General features: G+C 35.8%; 1 protein-coding gene across 1 annotated transcript in view; it reads right to left on the bottom strand.

Annotated features, from left to right (window-relative positions):
* LOC138707358 (cell adhesion molecule Dscam2-like) overlaps positions 1-21,109 on the bottom strand; it is a 1,214,496-nt gene that overhangs the window by 79,743 nt on the left and 1,113,644 nt on the right. The window contains exons 15-17 of the mRNA XM_069836640.1: positions 15,824-15,972; positions 11,052-11,332; positions 1,127-1,281 (exon numbers count right to left, since the gene is read on the bottom strand). Coding sequence (XP_069692741.1) covers positions 1,127-1,281; positions 11,052-11,332; positions 15,824-15,972 — 585 coding nt within the window. The remainder of the gene's footprint in view (positions 1-1,126; positions 1,282-11,051; positions 11,333-15,823; positions 15,973-21,109) is intronic.

Genomic DNA, 21,109 nt, shown 5'->3' with positions numbered 1-21,109 from the left:
CCAGCGAGAAATGTGTTGCGCGAAAATTAAAACATTGATAACTTGGATTCAAATGGACGTCCACACACTGGAAGAGATTCTCGTTAGAGGCAAAAACCTCGCGCGAGTTTCTCGCTGGACTCGGTTGCTCAGCGAATTTTCTTGACACATTTATCAAAGATGTTTGACGTTTATACTCTTTATGACGATTGAATGTAGAAAAAGATATCACAGATGGCGATGAATTGTATTGTTTATATTTGAAAATGAGGAAAGATGGCTGATAATTGCAGTTAGAAACTTATCGAGCTTGTACGATGTCACCCGTAGGCCTATTTATATGATACACGGGATGAAAACTATAAAAACACGAAACTTAAAGAAGAAATCTGGAGACAAATATCAGATTATCTGAAAATAAATATGGCTATATTTTATTTTTATGAGATTTAATAGTATTAATTAAACATTTGAAATAATGTATCTATATGTCTTAACAGTTTACATAATTTTATTCACAGCATAGCAAAGAATCCTCTATCATACCATGAATAGAAAAAAACTGAGGTCTATTCAACCTGAAATAATGCCTAAACGTATCATCATTCAAATCGAAACCAGTGTCCAAAACTCGCCCTTATTTTCGTAAGACACAATGTGATTTTCAGATATTTCTGGCTTTAATTTTTGGTCTACTTTTTCTTTTCATTAACAAAATATGTTCATGTAAGTCCATTTCCTCATCATCTGAATACTCAGATTCAACATAGCGTTCGTACGTAATTTGTGAAGTACGACAATATACTTCCAGGTTATATAAGTACGACAATATACGTAAATACATAACCTATCATATTTCCCCCAACGAGTGATTACTATAATCAGAAAAATGCTTTCTGCATGAAGGCAGTGCATAGATGATCATAGCGAGGTGTGATCTGTGATAGCGAGAACTCGCCAAGTGTATGGAGAAAGGCTCTTTGCCTCTTTCTCGCAACACATTTCTCGCTAGCGAAAACTCAAGTGTGTTTCGGGCCTTATTATCTACAAAGTGTTAAGGAGTAGAAAAATATAATTTGTTTTAAAAACCGAGTGAAAATTTTACGAACTAAAAAGTCATCCTGATATGTTAACTGAACAATTTTACCCAATTCTTCTGAAGCCTATCTTGTAGCCTAGAAGCTCTCCATTCCATAACTGACGCTCAGGCGGCTGCCACGTCACATGTAGTTCTTGTGGACCAGTTGCCTCCACTGATACCTGTGTAGGTGGTCCTCCAGGGATTTCACTTTCAGTCATAGCCTGTAAAAAAGAGATATTATTTTTGACCAGGAAATATTACATGCGTTATCACAACATTTAGTCAGCAAAATGATTTACATAAAGTGGACCTGTTCGGATTCGATTTGTCATAACATATTAAATGTTACCTTTCAAGGTTTTGTTCAATGTTATTAAGAACGCATTATTTTCGTTCCTAATCTTCTAGAATATTAATAAAAGGCTGTCTGTCAAGTTCTTCCTACTACATTCAATGTATCATAATGGTATACCGGTAAATGGTCCTTGTTCATAGCTATGTTTGGCTTCTTGCAAAATGTGTAAGTTAGAATTTATAGAATAAATGTTTTGCAAAATTACCATGTCCAGTTTCTAGGTAAAACATTGCGCCTGTTTATTCTACTGAATTCATATTTTCTGCATTTTTTACTCGTTTTCCTTGTAAGACGTAATTATTGCTTCAATATTGATGTGAAATTTTCTTATTAATTATTTGAATAATGATAGCAGGCATAGCAGCAATACATTATTTATCACTTATTTTTATTTGTTCATTTCATCTGAAATTATTAGGTTTTCATATTTTTGAAATTCACCATGCAAAATCTATCACAAAATGAATGTTTTTATTAATTCTTACGACTTACGAGCATGTACGACTGTATTCCAAATTTCTGTGACGCTTTCCAGAAGAAATTACGTATTTATGCTGTGAAGGCAACTCTGGTAGTGGGACTGCAGAAATTAAAGTACGGGTGGCCCAGTGATTTCCAAGCTTTCCTCCAAGAGAGAAATTTACCAGTAGTTTTGGATATTTCACAGAAAATTTGTTATATATCAAGAAACCTTGTAACATTTACTATTAATGTACGGTACCTCTCCAGCTGTTATTTTCTACCGGGTTTGATACACAGCGATCCAGTGCATATCCAGTCACGCGATCTATATTTAAGTACTGATTTACTGTGGCAAGATATAGGCGACTTTCCCTATATTTCAATTTTAGCATGTGGATGTGAACACGTGCCAATGCTATTAATTTTTTAAATAGTGGGAATGACAGGATAAGATCAATTATATGAATTTAATATATGTATAAAGTATTGCGTTATCATCCATTATTAGGTAAATGAATGATTACCGTCATACAGCGAATCGCATGTTATATGTTTATATCGTAATAGACGTGGTCAAGAAAGGGAAATGCTTGGTTTTCTTTTCGGAACAGCTAGATACACTGCATCTTTGTTACTATACCCAACCGCGAGAAAGAAGACCTTCTCAATGAACCAACTCATTTCACTAATTATTATAAGAGGAAGCTCCCCTTCAGAAGCCGCCAATAGCTTGTTAGATATTTCAACCTATATAGGTAAAGGAACGAAGATCACTTGAGGGTCCCACAGAATAAAAAAATACAGTAATAGTCTAAACATAGGAACTAAAGAGAGATTAAAAAAATATAAGGATAATCTTATTAGATAAAACGTCAAAGTTTATCAGCATTTAAAGTAAGAGGGATTGAGTAAATTATTTAAAATGTGTGTAATTAGTATATACAAAGAGTTTGTACAAATTTGAGTATATAGGACGATTGCTGCTATCTACCGTTTTGACAGGGAATCTAGAAAACGGAAGGACTACGCAATCAGTCAAGAGGTATTTGGAGACATTAATTGGTATGCTTGACCAAAAATTTTGTTCTACATGCCTAGATATGGTATCGATTGCAAAGAACCTAGATTGAGAAAAGTTGTATTTGAAAATAGCACAGTCTAATACTTACAGTCGCGCAACTTCAACACTTTTTTTGCCAACATTCGCGACACTAGCGCCCAAGCGGCAGGCAAGGCACTGGTCATAGGGTTGATACAGCCAGCACGTGCTTTAAAGGTATGCGAGATGTTATAATAACGTTTTAATCATGCGTCGGAATAAAGGCAATGTGTGCAATGACGAAAATTGCAGTAACAACAAGTTTAAATCTCCGAATTTGTTGTTCTTCAGATTCCCTAAAGACCAAGAGAAAATCATAACTCAGTCATAATCTATAGTCCACGCTGTAGATAGCCTACGTATTGTGTTCTATAAAACATTTATTAGTTATCAGTTACCTATTTATATGCCAGGAAGGAGAGTTTAAATAAAAACAAAGTAAATACCTGTTACAGTATATTATTGTTTTGCAGAGATCATGTGTAAATGTGTAACCATTCCGATTTTGGACAATGTATCTCCAGTTTTTAATGCAAGTAATTCCATAATTTTTGTATTCGTGTTTTTTTCTTTATATTTTTCAAAAGTTGAATATTATATTGCATTCAAGTAGGGATTATGGTCTTAATTTTTTCAAGATATCATGGCGTATTATAATCCTTATGCAAAATATTCACTTCTTGAATAAATCCAGACTGTGTCGATAAATTTTTGATGTGTTGGTGTAGATACGTGTGGCAGACGTATTAAGTTCTCAAGAAATAAAAGGGCCTTTTTAAATTTAATATAAAAAGCAATCTTTCTGTAATAACTTGCATGACTGTTATTGGTGTTGATTTTACATTACCAGTGATTATTTGTGCCGTTCAGAGCAGAATTAGGTAATGAGGTTTAAAGTAAAAATTCTGTAAAATACAGCGCAAAGTAGCAATTAATATATCCTTCGTGCTATTCACTGACTACTAATAGTTTAAATAAATTCAATATTAACTGCTACTTTGCGCTGTATTTTACAGAATGTTTACTTTAACCCTCATGACCCATTTTTGACTTACACCACTTCTGCTCTGAAAATAAAATTAGGCCTACATTTTCTGAGTTAATTGAAGTTACAATTTTTTTCAACAAAGTTGTGTATTCATTTGTTCTCACCTAGTCATAATAACAGTAAGTGCATGTAAATTACGTATTATATAGGTAAAAAAAGGTAAAGGTAACCCCGTAACATGCCATGGAGGTAGAGCCCCATGCTTTCCATGACCTCGGCACTAGAATGAGGTGGTATGGTCGGCACCGCGCTCTGACCGCCTTTTACCCCCGGGAAAGGCCCGGTACTCAATTTTATAGGAGGCTGAGTGAACCTCGGGGCCGTTCTGAAAGTTTGGCAACAAGAAAAAATCCCGTTAGCACCTGCAATCGAACCCCGGACCTTCCAATCCGTAGCCAGCTGCTCTACCAACTGAGCTACCCGGCCGCCATTATATAGGTAGGGTAAGTTAAAATTAAGCTTATTTGTGAAAACTGGAAATGTAATGTAAAATGCGGTAAACTTTCCATAACAATTTTAAACCATAATATCAGCACTAATAGCGACTCAAAATAATAATAAAAACATGAAAAAATAATGAACTTCATAAATCAATGTATGTCAAATTAAGGTTTAAATCTTCCCCTTTTTTATTTTTAAGTTTACCTCAGCGGCCGAGTTTACCCCAATTTGCGGTATGGAAAATAGTTAATTTCTCAGGAAATAGGGAGAGGAGTTCACCACGCGATGTACCCTACGAGATATGCCCTACAATTTTGACTCTTCTCACAGGAAATATAGAGTTCCAATGGTTTATAAATATATTTAGGAATGAATTGAATTAACCGTCCATGTACAAACAATTATATTATTTCAAACCATGATACGTGATCAGGGCCATGATTCAGTTGTAAGGAGCAGAAAGAATTACGTTTATTCCCAGCTTCTGAAACTTGTAGATTAACTGCGTGTGAAATTCTTCCAGGATTCTAAGGTAGAATTAGTAAGAACCATATACACTTATTGTATAGCATAAGAATATAAAATAAATTACGCAAAACCCGTTTTCTGATGTGTTATCATATGTCGTGTGCACACTTTTAACTTGCCTGCCGCTAGAGGGCTACTGTCGCGCCAGCTGTCAAATGTTGGCATATTTTATACGTATGAGTTGCGTGACTGTATCTATTAGACTGTGAAAATAGTTCGTGAACTTTCGATTACAAAGTATGTAGAACCCAAGTTCGTGTCTCCTATCGGGAATACACGATAAATGAAGATATATTTGTCTACTCGACCTAAACTTGTGTTCTACAAGCCTAGAAATGTTATCGATTGCAAACTATGTAAAATTTAATGTTTGGTTCCGTTAAGGAACCAAATTCTAATACCTCCTCTCTCATTATACTATACCGAACTCGTAATACCAGGGGCCTGTTTCTCAAAACTTACGGACTAGTAATACTAGTCTGTACAGTAGTAATATTAGTTTATTTTACAAGTCTGTGTTTCTAGAAACTACAAGGGTAAAGTAGTAGTTACCAGTTCACAGACTAGTAATATTGGTCGATTTCACCAGTTCATAAGTGATTCTGTTTCACAAAATGCTAATCTAGTTGATTATACTAGTATTCAACAGGAATATTCCTACAAGACTCTAAAGACTGGTGATTTCTATATTATCAGTTACCAGTGGCAATCTTTCTCAGATAATCAAAACAAAATATTATAGTTATTTTTTTAATATATGAAGTAGTGAAGAAGTTGTGAGAAGAGCTAAAACTGTATCGAGAAAGAACAATTATTATTCCTTTACGGGAGCATTGTTTAAATATAATGAACGGTTTAAATAAAGTGCTGAAAAGCTTGGAGAGTTGTTAAATATAGTGGGACCTGCCATGACAAGACAAACAAATAGGTCATGCATTATCAGGATGTTGATTATTTTCCAATGCCATCTGGTTTTTCTGCCCTAGACCAGCAACATATGCAGAATTTTTTTCCCAATAATCTAATACCAATTCATCAACTGCAGTAATTTTTGCTAGCTTTCCTCCCCCACTGCCAGTTCTTCTGACATTGTCAACTATAGCCTACAAATTAATACAAAACGACACTAATTTATGAATAGATCAAACGTAAAACTGAAAAAAAAAACAAATTAGCGAATTTTTCAAGTCATAAGTGGCATCCATGTCGCCAGTAGACCCACTAGCTACATAATGTGTTCATATTATGATACTGTGAACTTGAATTGGTACTCGTCAAAGTTACTTTCTTAATGTTGGGCCAATAAGTGTCCCTAACGTATGCATAATCTTTGTTCTGAAGTATCAGTTCCATAGCCTCACATATTACAAATTTTTTCGTCCCGTCGTTTACTTTATCATTTTTGTTATTATGCTTGAAAACGCACCGAATGATATATCCTTCGAGTCATTAATCATATTGAGTATAGTTAATTTGCTTTCAATTGATGGAATTTCAAGAGAAGAGAGAAGTAAGAACCAAAATACAAACAACTTAGCCTCCTAACCTCAAATAACAATACCTACCAATGGCTATAAACAAATGAACTCAATCAGCTGACTAATGAAAGAGATCATGTGACTAGTGAAAAATTGTCACAAGTTACTAGACTGGTAAAATAGTTTGAGAAACAGAATCTACTAGAGCTGGTGAAATATGCTCTGGTAACTAGTAACTGGTGAACTACTAAACTAGTATTTTTGAGAAACAGACCCCTGGAGACAAATTCTATACGAACTCCCAAGGACACAATTTTCTGAATTATAGAGACATCTATCAGAGCAATAGCAAAATGAAAACTGTAATACAAGATGAACCATGAATGAAAAACTTGAACCCTCAAAATATTATTTTTTGTAAGTTGTTTCTATTTATTTTCCCAATTTACGTTTAAACACATACATTATGTACATAATAATACACGCCTTCTTGTCAGAAGTAATATTTTTGACTTAATGTGCTTTGACTGTAAGCGGAAGCGTACTTACAAATCTATATGAATATACAGGATGAGTTTTAAATCCACCGACAAACTTCAGGGGGTGATTCGTGACTGGAAATAGAGCACAAAAGTTCATATCACCTTGTGTCCGGAAATCCATATTTTCACGGTAGACGGCACTGACGACATTCTCTCATAACTTGCAGTGTGCTTTTTGTGTGTTGCAGATAGGGTAAACCATACAGTTATTGGCCACTTAAGGAAAATTTTATGTTTGAAAGTCGAGGATTTCAATGCATTATATTGTAAGAAGGAACTGTATGTGCATTTGTAATTGTCAATTATTTCTTTATCCAAATCACTGTTACAAAAATGGAATCAATAATACTGTGTGATACTAGTGACCAAATAAAATTAATATGTGTGAAATTATAGTTATTGGCCACTTCTTGACATTTATTGGCCACTGATTGCATAGTTATTGGCCACTTCACAATTATCAACTCTAACAGACATTTATTTTTGTTTTGGCTGCAAATATTATTTTAAACTGTTGCTATTATCTCTATTAGTTATTTACACATGCATTGCACTGCCCTAATACCAGTTTTATGTAAAATATAAGTCCACATAATATCTCTTTACTGTATAGACCCTTATTTATATGTTGCTAGTTTATCAAGTTTTTGAAGGTAATCACCATCCTCCGAACTACCCTTAAGGTCCATACTGTTATGTGAATCTTCTCCTTTATAAAATGAGTGACACAGGGAGATATCACCAACTTTTTCAGGAATGTGTTGTCTGTGTTTACGTAAATTATAATTTACATAAAATACTTTTTTACACTCTTCACATCAAATTTCACTGGAAGCTTCTTGCAAATGTCACAAATTGGACTTGATTTATTTTGCAATTTTCTGAAGAGTGTTCGTGTTCTTTTTTCTGTCGCAACTTTACGTTTTCTCTTTCTTTTTTCTTTTCTTGGACAACTTTCCGTTCGCGCTTCTTTCTGTGTATATCCTGGTAGCTCTGTGATATTATCGAAAACGGCAATTTTTCTATATCATGTTTGCCTTCTCTTTTAGGTGTCTCTGGCCACACCAGAAACTTGCCGATTGATGTATTCTTGACTCTTTTGAGCATGGAAGATATTTTCTCACTTATGTTCTTTTTACTTTGTTATTTAACGACGCTCTATCAATTAAAAGGTTATTTAGCGTCGATGGGATTGGTGATAGCGAGATGATATTTGGCGAGATGAGGCCGAGGATACGCCATAGATTACCTGACATTTCCCTTACGGTTGGGGAAAACCTCGGAGAGAACCCAACCAGAAATCGAACCCGCGCCCGAACGCAACTCCAGATCGGCAGGCAAGCGCCTTAACTGACCGAGTTACGCCGGTGGCTCTCACTTACATATGTTACCACAACCAGAATGTTGACTACTGCAACCTGCATTCACACTTGTTGATGTATTGTCATGGGGTGTCTGCCACTGGCGTAGTTCAGTCGGCTGAGGCACTTGCCTGCCGATCCAGACTTGTGCCCTGGCGTGGGTTCGTTCCCCCTTGAAATTATCATTTGGTTGAGTTTTTCCGAGGTTTTCCCCAACTGTAAGGAAAATGTGAGGTAAACTATGGCGAATCCTGGGCCTCATCTCGTCAAATACCATCTCGCTATCACCAATCACATCGACGCTGAATAACCTAGTAGTTGATACAGCGTTGTTAAATAGCCAACAAAAATACAATATAAAAAATTGTCATGGAGAGTCACATTCCGGGGTTCATCTCTTGCAAAACTTCTTGTTGAAGTACAAGGTTGTTTCCAATCTCTGATAACGAATTTGAATGACGTCATGTGAGTCAGGAATTACACCGACAGCTAAATTGCAGCGAAAGGTGACAGACCAGTAGTGAGTGATTTCATAATCAGAGTGCACGGTGTATCACAGTAGCAACGCCCAAGAAAATTTAACCTTTCTGGGACGTGTACATAACTCTTTCCGATGTCAAGTACAGTTACATGAAAATCATAGTAGCCTGTAAAAAACGGGGTTTCATTACTTCCAAGAAAGACATCTTATGTGTACCTAATAAGACTGGCAAAGCTCGGATGGGATTAATTCCAGAGTGGAAAAAGCAAGCAAATCCACCCCCGTCACAAGTCGCCGCACCCCACGAGATGATACAAATTAATTCCATTCGAGCTTTACCAATCTTATTAAGTACACAGAAGATGCCTTTCTTGGAAATAACGAAACCTCGTTTATTGCAAGCTTCTTTGATTTTCACTTAACTGTACTTGGCATCGGAAAGAGTTGCTATGTACCCCTCCCAAAAAGGCTCGATTTTCTTGGGAATTTCTGCTGAGAGTCGCCTTGCACTCTGACTATGAGATCACTCACTACTGGTCTGTCACCTCGCGCCACAATTCAGCTGTCGTGTGACTCCTGACGCACATGATGTCATTCAAATTCGTTTCAGAGATCGGAAACAACCCTGTAGACTTGCCTGCAACCAGTGTTCGATATGAAATGACATTTTCAGAACACTCATTATCAATTTCCTCCTAAGCTATAAAATTAAAATCACCCTTCCTTTTTAGCATTCTTTATTTCGATTTTTAGGGTTGCCTTAGGAACACCGTACTTTTTAGCAATGACTCTAAGTGAAGTCCTGTGAGTTTCCAATTCTTCCAATGTTACCTTCATCACCTTTGGCTTATAGTCAGCCCATTTTGGAATCTTAAAATTAACCTAACCAGGGTATAAAATAAATAAGAATAGTTATTGGCCACCCATTAAGACAGTTATTGGCCACGTGGCTAATAACTATGCACACATTTAACTGACTAAAAATAAAAAATACTATTGAAATAGTGGCATTTAATAAGTTAAATGAAGAAAAATAATTGATTTTTAAAAATATTTTAAAATTACAGTTATTGGCCGGAGTGGCCAATAACTGAAAAATGTGTTATAATTAAACAGTTATTAGCCAGTAAATTTTAAAAATTTAGGGATTGTATTTTATTACGTTTTATAAGTGCAAAGTCAAAATAGAGCTGTACTTACCTCATAATTGGAATAATAATGAATACCAGTTAAAAGAAACAGTAATTATTAACACTCAACCACAACACAGTTCTTAAGAATTTCACAAGAAACCAAAGCCTGGGAACGTATGTTTTGCAGAAATATCTTTTTCATCTCACAGTGCTATTTGTTGTTGAATATTAAAGTAACTACCAAATAAGAAAACATGCTGCAACCACCTGGCAAAATATTAATTAATTATTTGCACATCCTGTCTTATAATAACACATCAAAGTTCAAGTGGCCAATAACTGTAAGGTGGCCAATAACTGTATGGTTTACCCTAGTGTGATTTAAGCAACGTAGAAGCACAACGGTTCGGTATTAATTCCAGAAACAAGCCGAGGTAATGTTAGTGCGCGTGAAGTGCGTGTAGCTCTCTGTCAGGGCACGTGGCTCGGTACAACCGTGCTGACTCTCGACTGTTTCCACCTGCTTGGCCATAGACGAACACCATCTCGGCTTGTTCCTGGAATGAATACCGGACCATTTTGCTTCTACGTTGCTTAAATCATACTATCTGCAACACACAAAAAGCACACTGCAAGTTATGAGAGAATGTCGTCAGTGCCATCTACCGTGAAAATATGGATTTCCGGACACAAGGTGATACGAACTTTTGTGCTCTATTTCCAGTCAGGAATCACCACTTGGAATTTGTCGGTGAACTTAAAACGCACCCTGTGTAATACACGAGTTATTAAAATGGAAATGAGATTATATTATTGTATCACGTGCAGACTCTACTAAAGCTGCAGTTTGCCATTTGATTTATTCGTTAATATTATATATAAGGACTGATTTACTGTGGTAAGATATAGGAGACTTTCCCTATATTTCAATTTTAGCATGTGGATGTGAACAAGTGCCAATGCTATTAATTTTAAAATGGTGGGAATAACGAGATAAGATTATTTATATGAATTTAATAATGTTAACTGAACGGTCATCATAGCTGACGATCAGTATACTCACGTGCAGGGGGTCGCTAGGAGCACTGGTACCCAAAGCATTCTCGGCATACAGTCTGAAATGATACGTTGTAGCAGGACGCAGTCCTGCCACCAACACCACGCTGCGATCGCCAGCCACTGTGAGTTGTGGGTTGTGTTCGTGCCACACATCCGAGGCTTCTTTGTACTGCAGGATGTACGATGTAACGGGAGAGTCGGTTGCCACGTCTGGAGACCAAGACAGCAACACCGAACGACTCGTTTGTTCTGCTACGTGAAGGTTGCGTGGAAAATTTGGTGGCTCTGTTCAATTAAGAAAAATATATCGTTCAATTTTTAATCAAAAATTTATTACAATTGTACATCGTGAATTTATAGTCTACATTTTTAAATGACACTATATTAAAGTATGTTGGTATTATTCGGTTCAGAGTTAAGGCACAGTCTAATATATACAGTCGCGCAACTTCAACACTTTTTTTGCCAACATTCACGACACTAGCGCTCAAGCGCCAGGCAAGGCACTGGTCATAGGGTTGATACAGCCAGCACGTGCTTTAAAGGTATGCGAGATGTTATAATAACGTTTTAATCATGCGTCGGAATAAAGGCAATGTGTGCAATGACGAAAATTGCAGTAACAACAAGTTTAAATCTCCGAATTTGTTGTTCTTCAGATTCCCTAAAGACCAAGAGAAAATCATAACTCAGTCATAACCTATAATCCACGCTGTAGGTAGCCTACGTATTGTGTTCTATAAAACATTTATTAGTTATCAGTTACCTATTTGTATGTCAGGAAGGAGAGTTTAAATAAAAACAAAGTAAATACCTGTTACAGTATATTATTGTTTTGCAGAGATCATATGTAAATGTATAACCATTCCGATTTTGGATAATGTATCTCCAGTTTTTAATGCAAGTAATTCCATAATTTTTGTATTCGTGTTTTTTTCTTTATATTTTTCAAAAGTTGAATATTATATTGCATTCAAGTAGGGATTATGGTCTTAATTTTTTCAAGATATCATGGCGTATTATAATCCTTGTGCAAAATATTCACTTCTTGAATAAATCCAGACTGTGTCGATAAATTTCTGATGTGTTGGTGTAGAGTCGTGTGGCAGACATATTAAGTTCTCAAGAAATAAAAGGGCCTTTTTAAATTTAATATAAAAAGCAATCTTTCTGTAATAATTTGCATGACTGTTATTGGTGTTGATTTTACATTACCAGTGATTATTTGAGCCGTTCAGAGCAGAAGTGGTATAAGTCAAAATTAGGTAATGAGGTTTAAAGTAAAAATTCTGTGAAATACAGCGCAAAGTAGCAATTAATATATCCTTCGTGCTATTCACTGATTACTAATAGTTTAAATAAATTCAATATTAACTGCTACTTTGCGCTGTATTTTACAAAATGTTTACTTTAACCCTCATTACCCATTTTTTACTTACACCACTTCTGCTCTGAAAATAAAATTAGGCCTACATTTTCTGAGTTAATTGAAGTTACAATTTTTTTCAACAAAGTTGTGTATTCATTTGTTCTCACCTACGTCATAATAACAGTAAGTGCATGTAAATTACGTATTATATAGGTAGGGTAAGTTAAAATTAAGCTTATTTGTGAAAACTGGAAATGTAATGTAAAATGCGGTAAACTTTCCATAAAAATTTAAACCATAATATCAGCACTAATAGCGACTCAAAATAATAATAAAAAATGAAAAAATAATGAACTTCATAAATCAATGTATGTCAAATTAAGGTTTAAATCTTCCCCTTTTTTATTTTTAAGTTTACCTCAGCGGCCGAGTTTACCCCAATTTGCGGTATGGAAAATAGTTAATTTCTCAGGAAATAGGGAGAGGAGTTCACCACGCGATGTACCCTACGAGATATGCCCTACAATTTTGACTCTTCTCACAGGAAATATAGAGTTCCAATGGTTTATAAATATATTTAGGAATTAATTGCATTAACCGTCCACGTACAAACAATTATATTATTTCAAACCATGATACGTGATCAGGGCCATGATTCAGTTGTAAGGAGCAGAAAGAATTACGTTTATTCCCAGCTTCTGAAACTTGTAGATTAACTGCGTGTGAAATTCTTTCAGAATTCTAAGGTAGAATTAGTAAGAACCATATACACTTATTGTATAGCATAAAAATATAAAATAAATTACGCAAAACCCGTTTTCTGATGTGTTATCATATGTCGTGTGCACACTTTTAACTTGCCTGCCGCTAGAGGGCTACTGTCGCGCCAGCTGTCAAATGTTGGCATATTTTATACGTATGAGTTGCGTGACTGTATCTATTAATCTATTAGACTGTGGTTAAGGTCCGCTCCCATTTAGCAGAATCGATCCGAATCGAATCGAAACGAAAAGTCTCCTGCCACTCACATCTATTGGAATCGAACCGGACAGTACTTTTGTGTTTTGTCATACAAAAGAGAATAATTCTACACAAGATTTATCAATTTTTCTTCGTTCGTATTACATTGTGGTTTTTGTATACGTAATATATCAGCAATAACTTTCAATAGTAAATAAATTAAGCCGCCAAGAATGGATGTGGTTAATTTGTTTTTTCACGAAGGCTTCACGAGGACTTACGATCATACCCGAAACAAGGAATTCTATTCCGGCAGTGGAATAAATATTCTAGCTCATGAAATCTGTTCTATTCGATTCGCTTCGATTCGACGCGCCGCTTTCTGCTATCTTCCATTTAAATTAATTGTGAAGAGAAATTCTCTTCGATTCGATTGCGCTAAGTGGGAGAGGGCCTTTACGCGTCCAAGTTACAGGTCTCTAGTGGACAATACGAGGAAAAAGTAGAACAGTAAGTGTAACGATTATGATACATATTTGTTCATCGCGTTTCACAACTCAATTGCTTTATTAGTTTGTGGATGATGTTACAGTTTATTGTTCATTTTCTTATTCAAATGATATATCTAAATATAATAATTCAATGTGAATCCAAATAAAACGATAAGTTTACTTTTCTGGATTACACACAAAAGCATGCTATATAATAATAAAATTAGGTCCTTTCTGTGGCGCTACATCCCATGAAGGGGCCAGACCGACCAGCCGATTGCTGGCCTCACGTCCACATACCGAAGCAGAGGTGGACGATCATCCAACCAGAACGGAGGTATCTTGTGGTGAGCACGATGATACCCTCAGGCGTTATAGCTGACTTTCGCAACCGAATTTCGCTATCTATCGTAGCGATGCTGGGTGGGCACAGGTCCCAAACACTGGCCGAAATATCATGAGAAAATTTCTTCCCCCATGAGAACTCGAACCAGCGTGCATTCCATAATGCGAATCCTAGGCAGTATGCCTTAGACCATGATGCCACGGCGTGGGACAAATTAGATCCTCTGTTTTCATTTAAGTCTTATACGTTGTATGGTTGAAGTATATAGGCCTACATACATAAGTTTAATTAACTTTTCACAAATTTATGTAAAATATTCTATATATTATTCATTGCAATCGTTTCTGCTATTTACGTACGGAAATCGACGTTTAATAGTGGCATTGATGTATGTTTCAAATGCACAGTTCCTGGTAAAATTACTCATAGCTATACTGAATATGAAGGCATCAGTTCAATACGAAGGTTGGGGTATAAGTCATGGCAACTATTTTTTTAATTAAGCGGTGGCATCACGAGATGTATGCCGTATGTGATCGTATCACTAAATTATAGTGCGATTTATGATTATTGCACAGAGAGCAGTATAAATTCAGTTGTTAATCGACTGCCGTGACATGCATCCGTGGTACAAGTAGGTTGTGGTTGCATTACTACGGGAATAACAGTGTAATATGCTATCTCACAGAGAGTGATGTTACGCGCAATGAGTAATTCAGTTGTGAGTCGACCGCTGTGGGGAGTGGATGTGATCCGATGAGTTTTTAGGATTGGGATGTGTGTTGTAATGCTTTACCAACTACAATAATAAACACGAATAGTGTGGTATTGTGTCGTTTATGGATGTTCGATTGCTACCCTACCCTAAACTATCTACCACACTAGTACATCTACCGTACTATCAAGTAGCACATACACATAGCCTGTCCTTTCAAGTAGTATGATGATGTGTCGTTTGTGGATGTTTGATCCCTACCCTACCCAATCCAATGCTACTATGACACATAACCTGCACTTTCATTTGCATATTTCAAAATTCCGCATTAAAAATGTAGCTTCCATGGTTTATGTTCCAGTCCTCGTAGTTTAGGAGAAATAACGATACACAGACGGAGAGACAGATAGACAGACAAATGAAGAGTTCAGAACCATAGTGGGCCAAGCGCCATTTATTGAAACCGTAGAAAACAAGGGTTAAAATGAAGTTATTACCATAATTCAATGGAAACATATAGCAAGTAATATAAAGTATACACATTCAAACTAAATGATACGTCAATCTTCATTAAACTATGGTATTTACTTCACTTTAACCCTTGTTTTCTCCGTTTTTAATAAATGGCTCTTGGCCCACTATGGCTCTGAACCCTTCAAATGGTATGCTAAAAACCGTCTTTTCTATGTTAGTTCTCAAAATATACGTACAGTATATACCTGAAAATATCTTGAAATAAGTTTTGCAGTGTCACAATTTCCTTAACTAGAAAGTAAAAAATGGTTATAAGAAAGACTTTCAAAGGCGGAGAAATAAAAGCACACCAAGTAATTCAGAATTAAATTTAGATCCAATTAATTGGGAAGGTAAATTGAAAGACCACAGTACGAGATACCTTGAACAGTGAGTTGAATGGTGGTCCGATCTTGGCCATACGCATTGCTGGCAATGCACGTGAAGTCACCACGATCAACTGGCGAGACATCCACTATGGTCAACTTGGAGAGAGAGCCGTGGGACAACGGAGTTGTCTTCACAGTGTACCTGACAACACATCAAGCTCCAGTGCCATCATATTCTTTGACAAATCTCATTTAAATGCTTTTAGAAAGAAAAAAGAAAGAAGTTCAGAAAACGAATGTTCGATGTAAATGGAACATGCTCTTCATGCATTTTGCCAATAAGAAATTAAACCATTATTTTTCATGTGAAATGAAACCAGCAAAAAAATAAACACTGTCAACGTGGTGGATTATAAACAGTGAAAGCGATATAACTGCAGATTGAAGGGGGCAAGATAATACTTTGAAATAAATAATAAAAAAACATACTACGCGTTTCGTTATTATGTGCATGGTAATTACAAAATTACACTGAAAATCTGCGTAGTTTGGCAACAGCGTATCGCCGGCTCACCTACGAATACACATATGAACTCAGTCTGAATGGAAGCATTCCGTCCCTTAGTGATTGCAGTATGGTTGTCAGGCTACCTAATGGCAGTAAATAACGATACGTGTTGATCTATTAATTTAATATCCAACAAAAACTGCTAAAGGGAAATATCATTACTTATCACTTTCACTAATGATAAAAAGTAAAATCAGAATCATACGGATAATGTATATGGAGTGGAACAGTTGGGTGAATATTTTTTTTAAGAAAAGTATTAATTTGGGACTAATATGGTATTATAATTTTTTATTGTATTGTATTGTATTCATTTACATTCCACTGTATTCGTATATCGCTTCACAGCTAGAATATGGAACATGTAAAAAGAATCTTAATAGTATGTACTATATAGTCTTAATTTTATAGTCGTAGTTTAGCTGAAATATATACATATTAAGAGTTTTATAATATAGTCTACCAGTACAACACAAAGTTTTACTATTAATACAAGACAGAAATATTCATGAAGTGTTGTTGAATGTCATAATTTCACCTCTGGTATAGACTGCGTGAAAAATGAGGTACTTCTTTAATTTAGTCCTAAATATTCTTATGTTTTGAGTTTGATTTTTTATATCCATAGAGAGGAAATTAAAAATGTTTACTGCCATATAATGCACTCGTTTTTGATAGCACGATAGACTTGCCGATGGAGTAGGCCTATGAAAGATATTTTTGACGCGTATTTTAGTTATGAATTGTTGAATTAGTTACAAAGTTTTCACGATTACATGCGATGAAGTTTATGAATGAAAAAATATACTGACAAGCCATGGCCATTATTTGTAAATTTTTGAAAATATTTCTACACGATTTGTTAGATTTGCCACCTACTATTATTCTAATTACTCTTTTTTTCAGTAGAAATATACTCTTACTATGTGTATAATTTCCCCAGAATATTATTCCAGAACTCATTACCAGTAGAAGTATGCGACGTATATTGTTTTTAAGGTATTGATATTTACTATCTCTTGCATAGATCTAATAGCAAGACATGCTGAATTTATAGTCCGGGTCAGCTTACTTCATACCCTAAGGGTGAAACCTAACCATTTTTCCCCCATTACTACATATGCTAGTGGATTGTGGTGATTTTCTAGTTTGCAGGTTGAATTTTCTTTTGCCAACTTCGTTTCGAATTTCGATACTGACAAATACTAAAAATGGTAGTGATTTTGTGACTGGTATGTTGGCAGCTGAGACAAATATCGACAATATTTGTCGGTACTGGAGTTCCATGAAATTGAAATTGTACTAGATTTCTGAACCGGTTACTGGAAGCTAGGAAATTTGAACATACTAATAATTAATTAATATTAGTATTAATATTAATACATAATAGTTATTTTATGTGTTGCGTTGTGGTTATAATTCAAGATAATAGTCAGGTAAGTTTTCGGAGTTAGTACTAATAATTTCATGCGGTCAAACAAAATACATTTTAAGGTTAGGTCTCGTGAGTCAATAGTTTAGTCAAACCAATGAATAAAATTTCGTATTGCAAGACAAAATACTTGACATGTTGATCCCCTTCCCGTAGGCCTATACTTTGCCTATGAAAATATGTTACAAATTATTGAATTATTATATAGAATAACCTTCCACATAAACTACGGTAAATAAATAAGTCATTTAGTACGTAGGATCGTTTGATATCTAGTAACAGTTGGCAACACTGACAAGACGGCAATATTTGCTGTTTAGGAACTGTTCTTATGTGACTCTCACTATAGTTTGGAGGTAATTTCTCTAATATGATTTTTCCAATTTAACACGTTATTAAATGCATGGTTAATTACAAAATTAGACAGAAAATCTGCGTAGTTTGGCAACAGCGTATCGCCGGCTTACCTATGAATACATATATGAACTTGGGCTGAATAGCAGCATTCCGTACCTTAGTCAATGCAGTAGTGTTGTCAGACTTCCTAATGGCAGGAAATAACGATACGTGTTAATCTCTTTATTTAATTTGCAACAGTCCATTTTATTTAAAAACTGTTAAAGGGATAAATCATTACTTATCACTTTCACTGATGATAAGAGTAAAATCATAATCATACGGATAGTGTTAAAATTTAGGGGTATGATTTTTTTTCTGAGAAAAATATTTCTTTGGGACTAATAAGGTATTATAATTCTTTTGTTGTACTCTATCCAAGGAATAAGCTGTTAAAATCTACACAGTTATATTACTTCCACCTTGTATAATCAGCTGTTCTTCCGGTGAAATGCGTTATGAAGGAAAATTGTTCACTTGGGCTGCTGTAATCGGCCGCTAACGTCACACACAGTGTAATATGGGTCATTGCAGGTAAATTCTGTAATTTGAAATGTAATATGTCTGGCCCTGTCACATTTAGTTTAGTTGTACATTAATTATTTTAAATCTTATACTCCAGTTCGCAGTCTTGTGCACGTAACAAGTGTGTAATACAGAATCCTCAGCACGTGACTCTGCCCTCACACCGCAAGTTCAGCGGCATTTTCTGTTACACATATAGTACAGTTACCGTGAAGTGGACAGCCATGCCATTTCTACGGTAGTAACTTTTTTCTTAATAACTGCTTTCCGGGGAAATATTTATTAACCAATTAAAAATGAATACAAGTGTATCTCACCTTTGCCACTAGAGATGTTCAAAGTGTCCTCGTGTTTTAGTATATTTTTGACATCTCCGAATATTGCTTTGAAATACTAGACTAATCTATTCTTACAAAATGTTCGAAATTACTTGTCTGATATTTTCTTCCAATTCCTCTAACAAGGGAAGGGTTGCGGCTCGAACAGGAATTTTTGGTTAAAAATTTGTACATAGGCTTACCTCACAATGGTGATGAAGACCGTAAAAGCATTCATTTGTGTAACTCTCCATTTGGTTGGTATTTGTCAATATACATACTTCTTTAAAAATGTACATGAGGATTCTCTAGAAAATGCATGAAACAGCATGGAGCACAGCAATAAGCATAACACACAGAAGCAACACCTGAACAATCTTCTGAACCACACTCCAGTGCTCAAAAATCGAATGCTACCTGAATTACATTTTTGAAGTCCGAGACTTGTTCACGATTCACGTAACCAGCTGACTGCCAGGAATACTGAAGCATAGGGCGGTATACTGGAGCAGACAACTGGTTATGAATAACAGAGTGCATTTTCAGTATAAACACTCGAATTCCTGATTTAAGTTCTGGATTCTCAGCAAGAGTCCTTATGCAATCTGTTATCCTCCGGGCATATATTTTGTATTGTCTAAGGAAATAGATATCCAGAGGCTGGAAATATTTAGTTTTTTTTAGTTGGAATGATCATACATTCCATGTCTTAGCCTTGGAATAATTCATTTATTAAGAGTGTGTCCTTGTGCGCATTCAATGACTCACATAAAAGTGTACATTTTTGATTAGCTGCAATATTTTCAGACAGAACGTTGGAGAAAAAAGGTTCTTAAATGGGCTCTAGACATTTTACTAGTCGCAATAGCTTCTAGGCTAGGCTAGGCTTACGGGTAAGGTGTCCCATCCCCTTACCTTGTGCAGTACTCTCCCCACCCCTCAACTTGTGCAGTGCTCTAACAAACAAACCACACATTACACAAACGAATGCTTTTGGGAGCTTTACAGAGATGTAAAGATGGGCCTGTATACAAATTTTGGATACGAAATTCCTGTTAGAGCCGAAAGCTTTCCCTTGTAAGATGTGCGGGTTTTTAGTGTAGTACACGTTTTGAGTGTGCTCCAGAAATAAGAGTATCAAGGATTTAGGTCTGGAAAACGCGAGGGCTAATTGTTCATCATTTGAATAACAAGTAACTCTCCTAGTGTTTTATAGATAGACGAGCTGTATAAGCTGTGTCATGGTCTTGCATAAACAACCCGTATTTTTTTTTCCTCGGTTAATTTTTTAAGAAAGGGTGAGTATTCAATTAACACAATGAAGCGAATCAACTGTGTCGTGAAAATATATGTGCCCGATTATTCTCTTCGAAGTCACTGCACACCATATTCCACGATCATCTCGTCACCCTGTGAAATCTTTCCAACATGATCGGACTCGAATATGGTCGAAATCTGGGCGTCAAGTTATTGTGCGCGACTTCTTGAACGTGTTTCGAATTTGGTGACAACCTGGACCAGCAGGGCTTCGCGCTCGCGAAATTTGCGTGCAATACCCACAGATCATAACCCTTGAGTCCTTCCTTCCGTACTTGGTGTGCAGTTAAACCTATATTTGAGGTGCCTAGAAGCAAAGTCAGCAATCTCCACTTTTTTTTAGAAACTTATATTATGGCAGCATTGGATTCTCCTTGGTATTTTCTAGCAATCTCCATAGGTTATGTGAAGCAAAAGCAGCTGTAAATGGTTTAATTTTCATATTGAAAACCGGGGTTAGAAGCAAAGGCAGCAATCTCCATGCTCAAATTTGACAATCTGAGAAGCAAAGCAATGTCTACCTTGGCCAATCAGAGAATCCCATGTGGTCACGTGACCGTCAGCTGTCTTCTTTCCTTTTTCTCATTGTTATTATGGTTATTACAGTGTCAGTTATATTTCTCTGAGGTAAAAGTAAACTAAATTACTTTGTTTTAATGAAGACAGCTATCATAAAATTTCCAGTAAAATGAATGGCATAGAGAAACATTCTCAAGAGATCTACCAACAATAATCGCAATATCCTGGTGAGAGGTGAAAACTTTTACATGCATGACACAGGCTG

This window comes from Periplaneta americana, chromosome 10, assembly GCF_040183065.1.
Source record: "Periplaneta americana isolate PAMFEO1 chromosome 10, P.americana_PAMFEO1_priV1, whole genome shotgun sequence".
Lineage (NCBI taxonomy): Eukaryota > Metazoa > Arthropoda > Insecta > Blattodea > Blattidae > Periplaneta > Periplaneta americana.
This window is presented reverse-complemented; position numbering and strand designations above follow the sequence as displayed.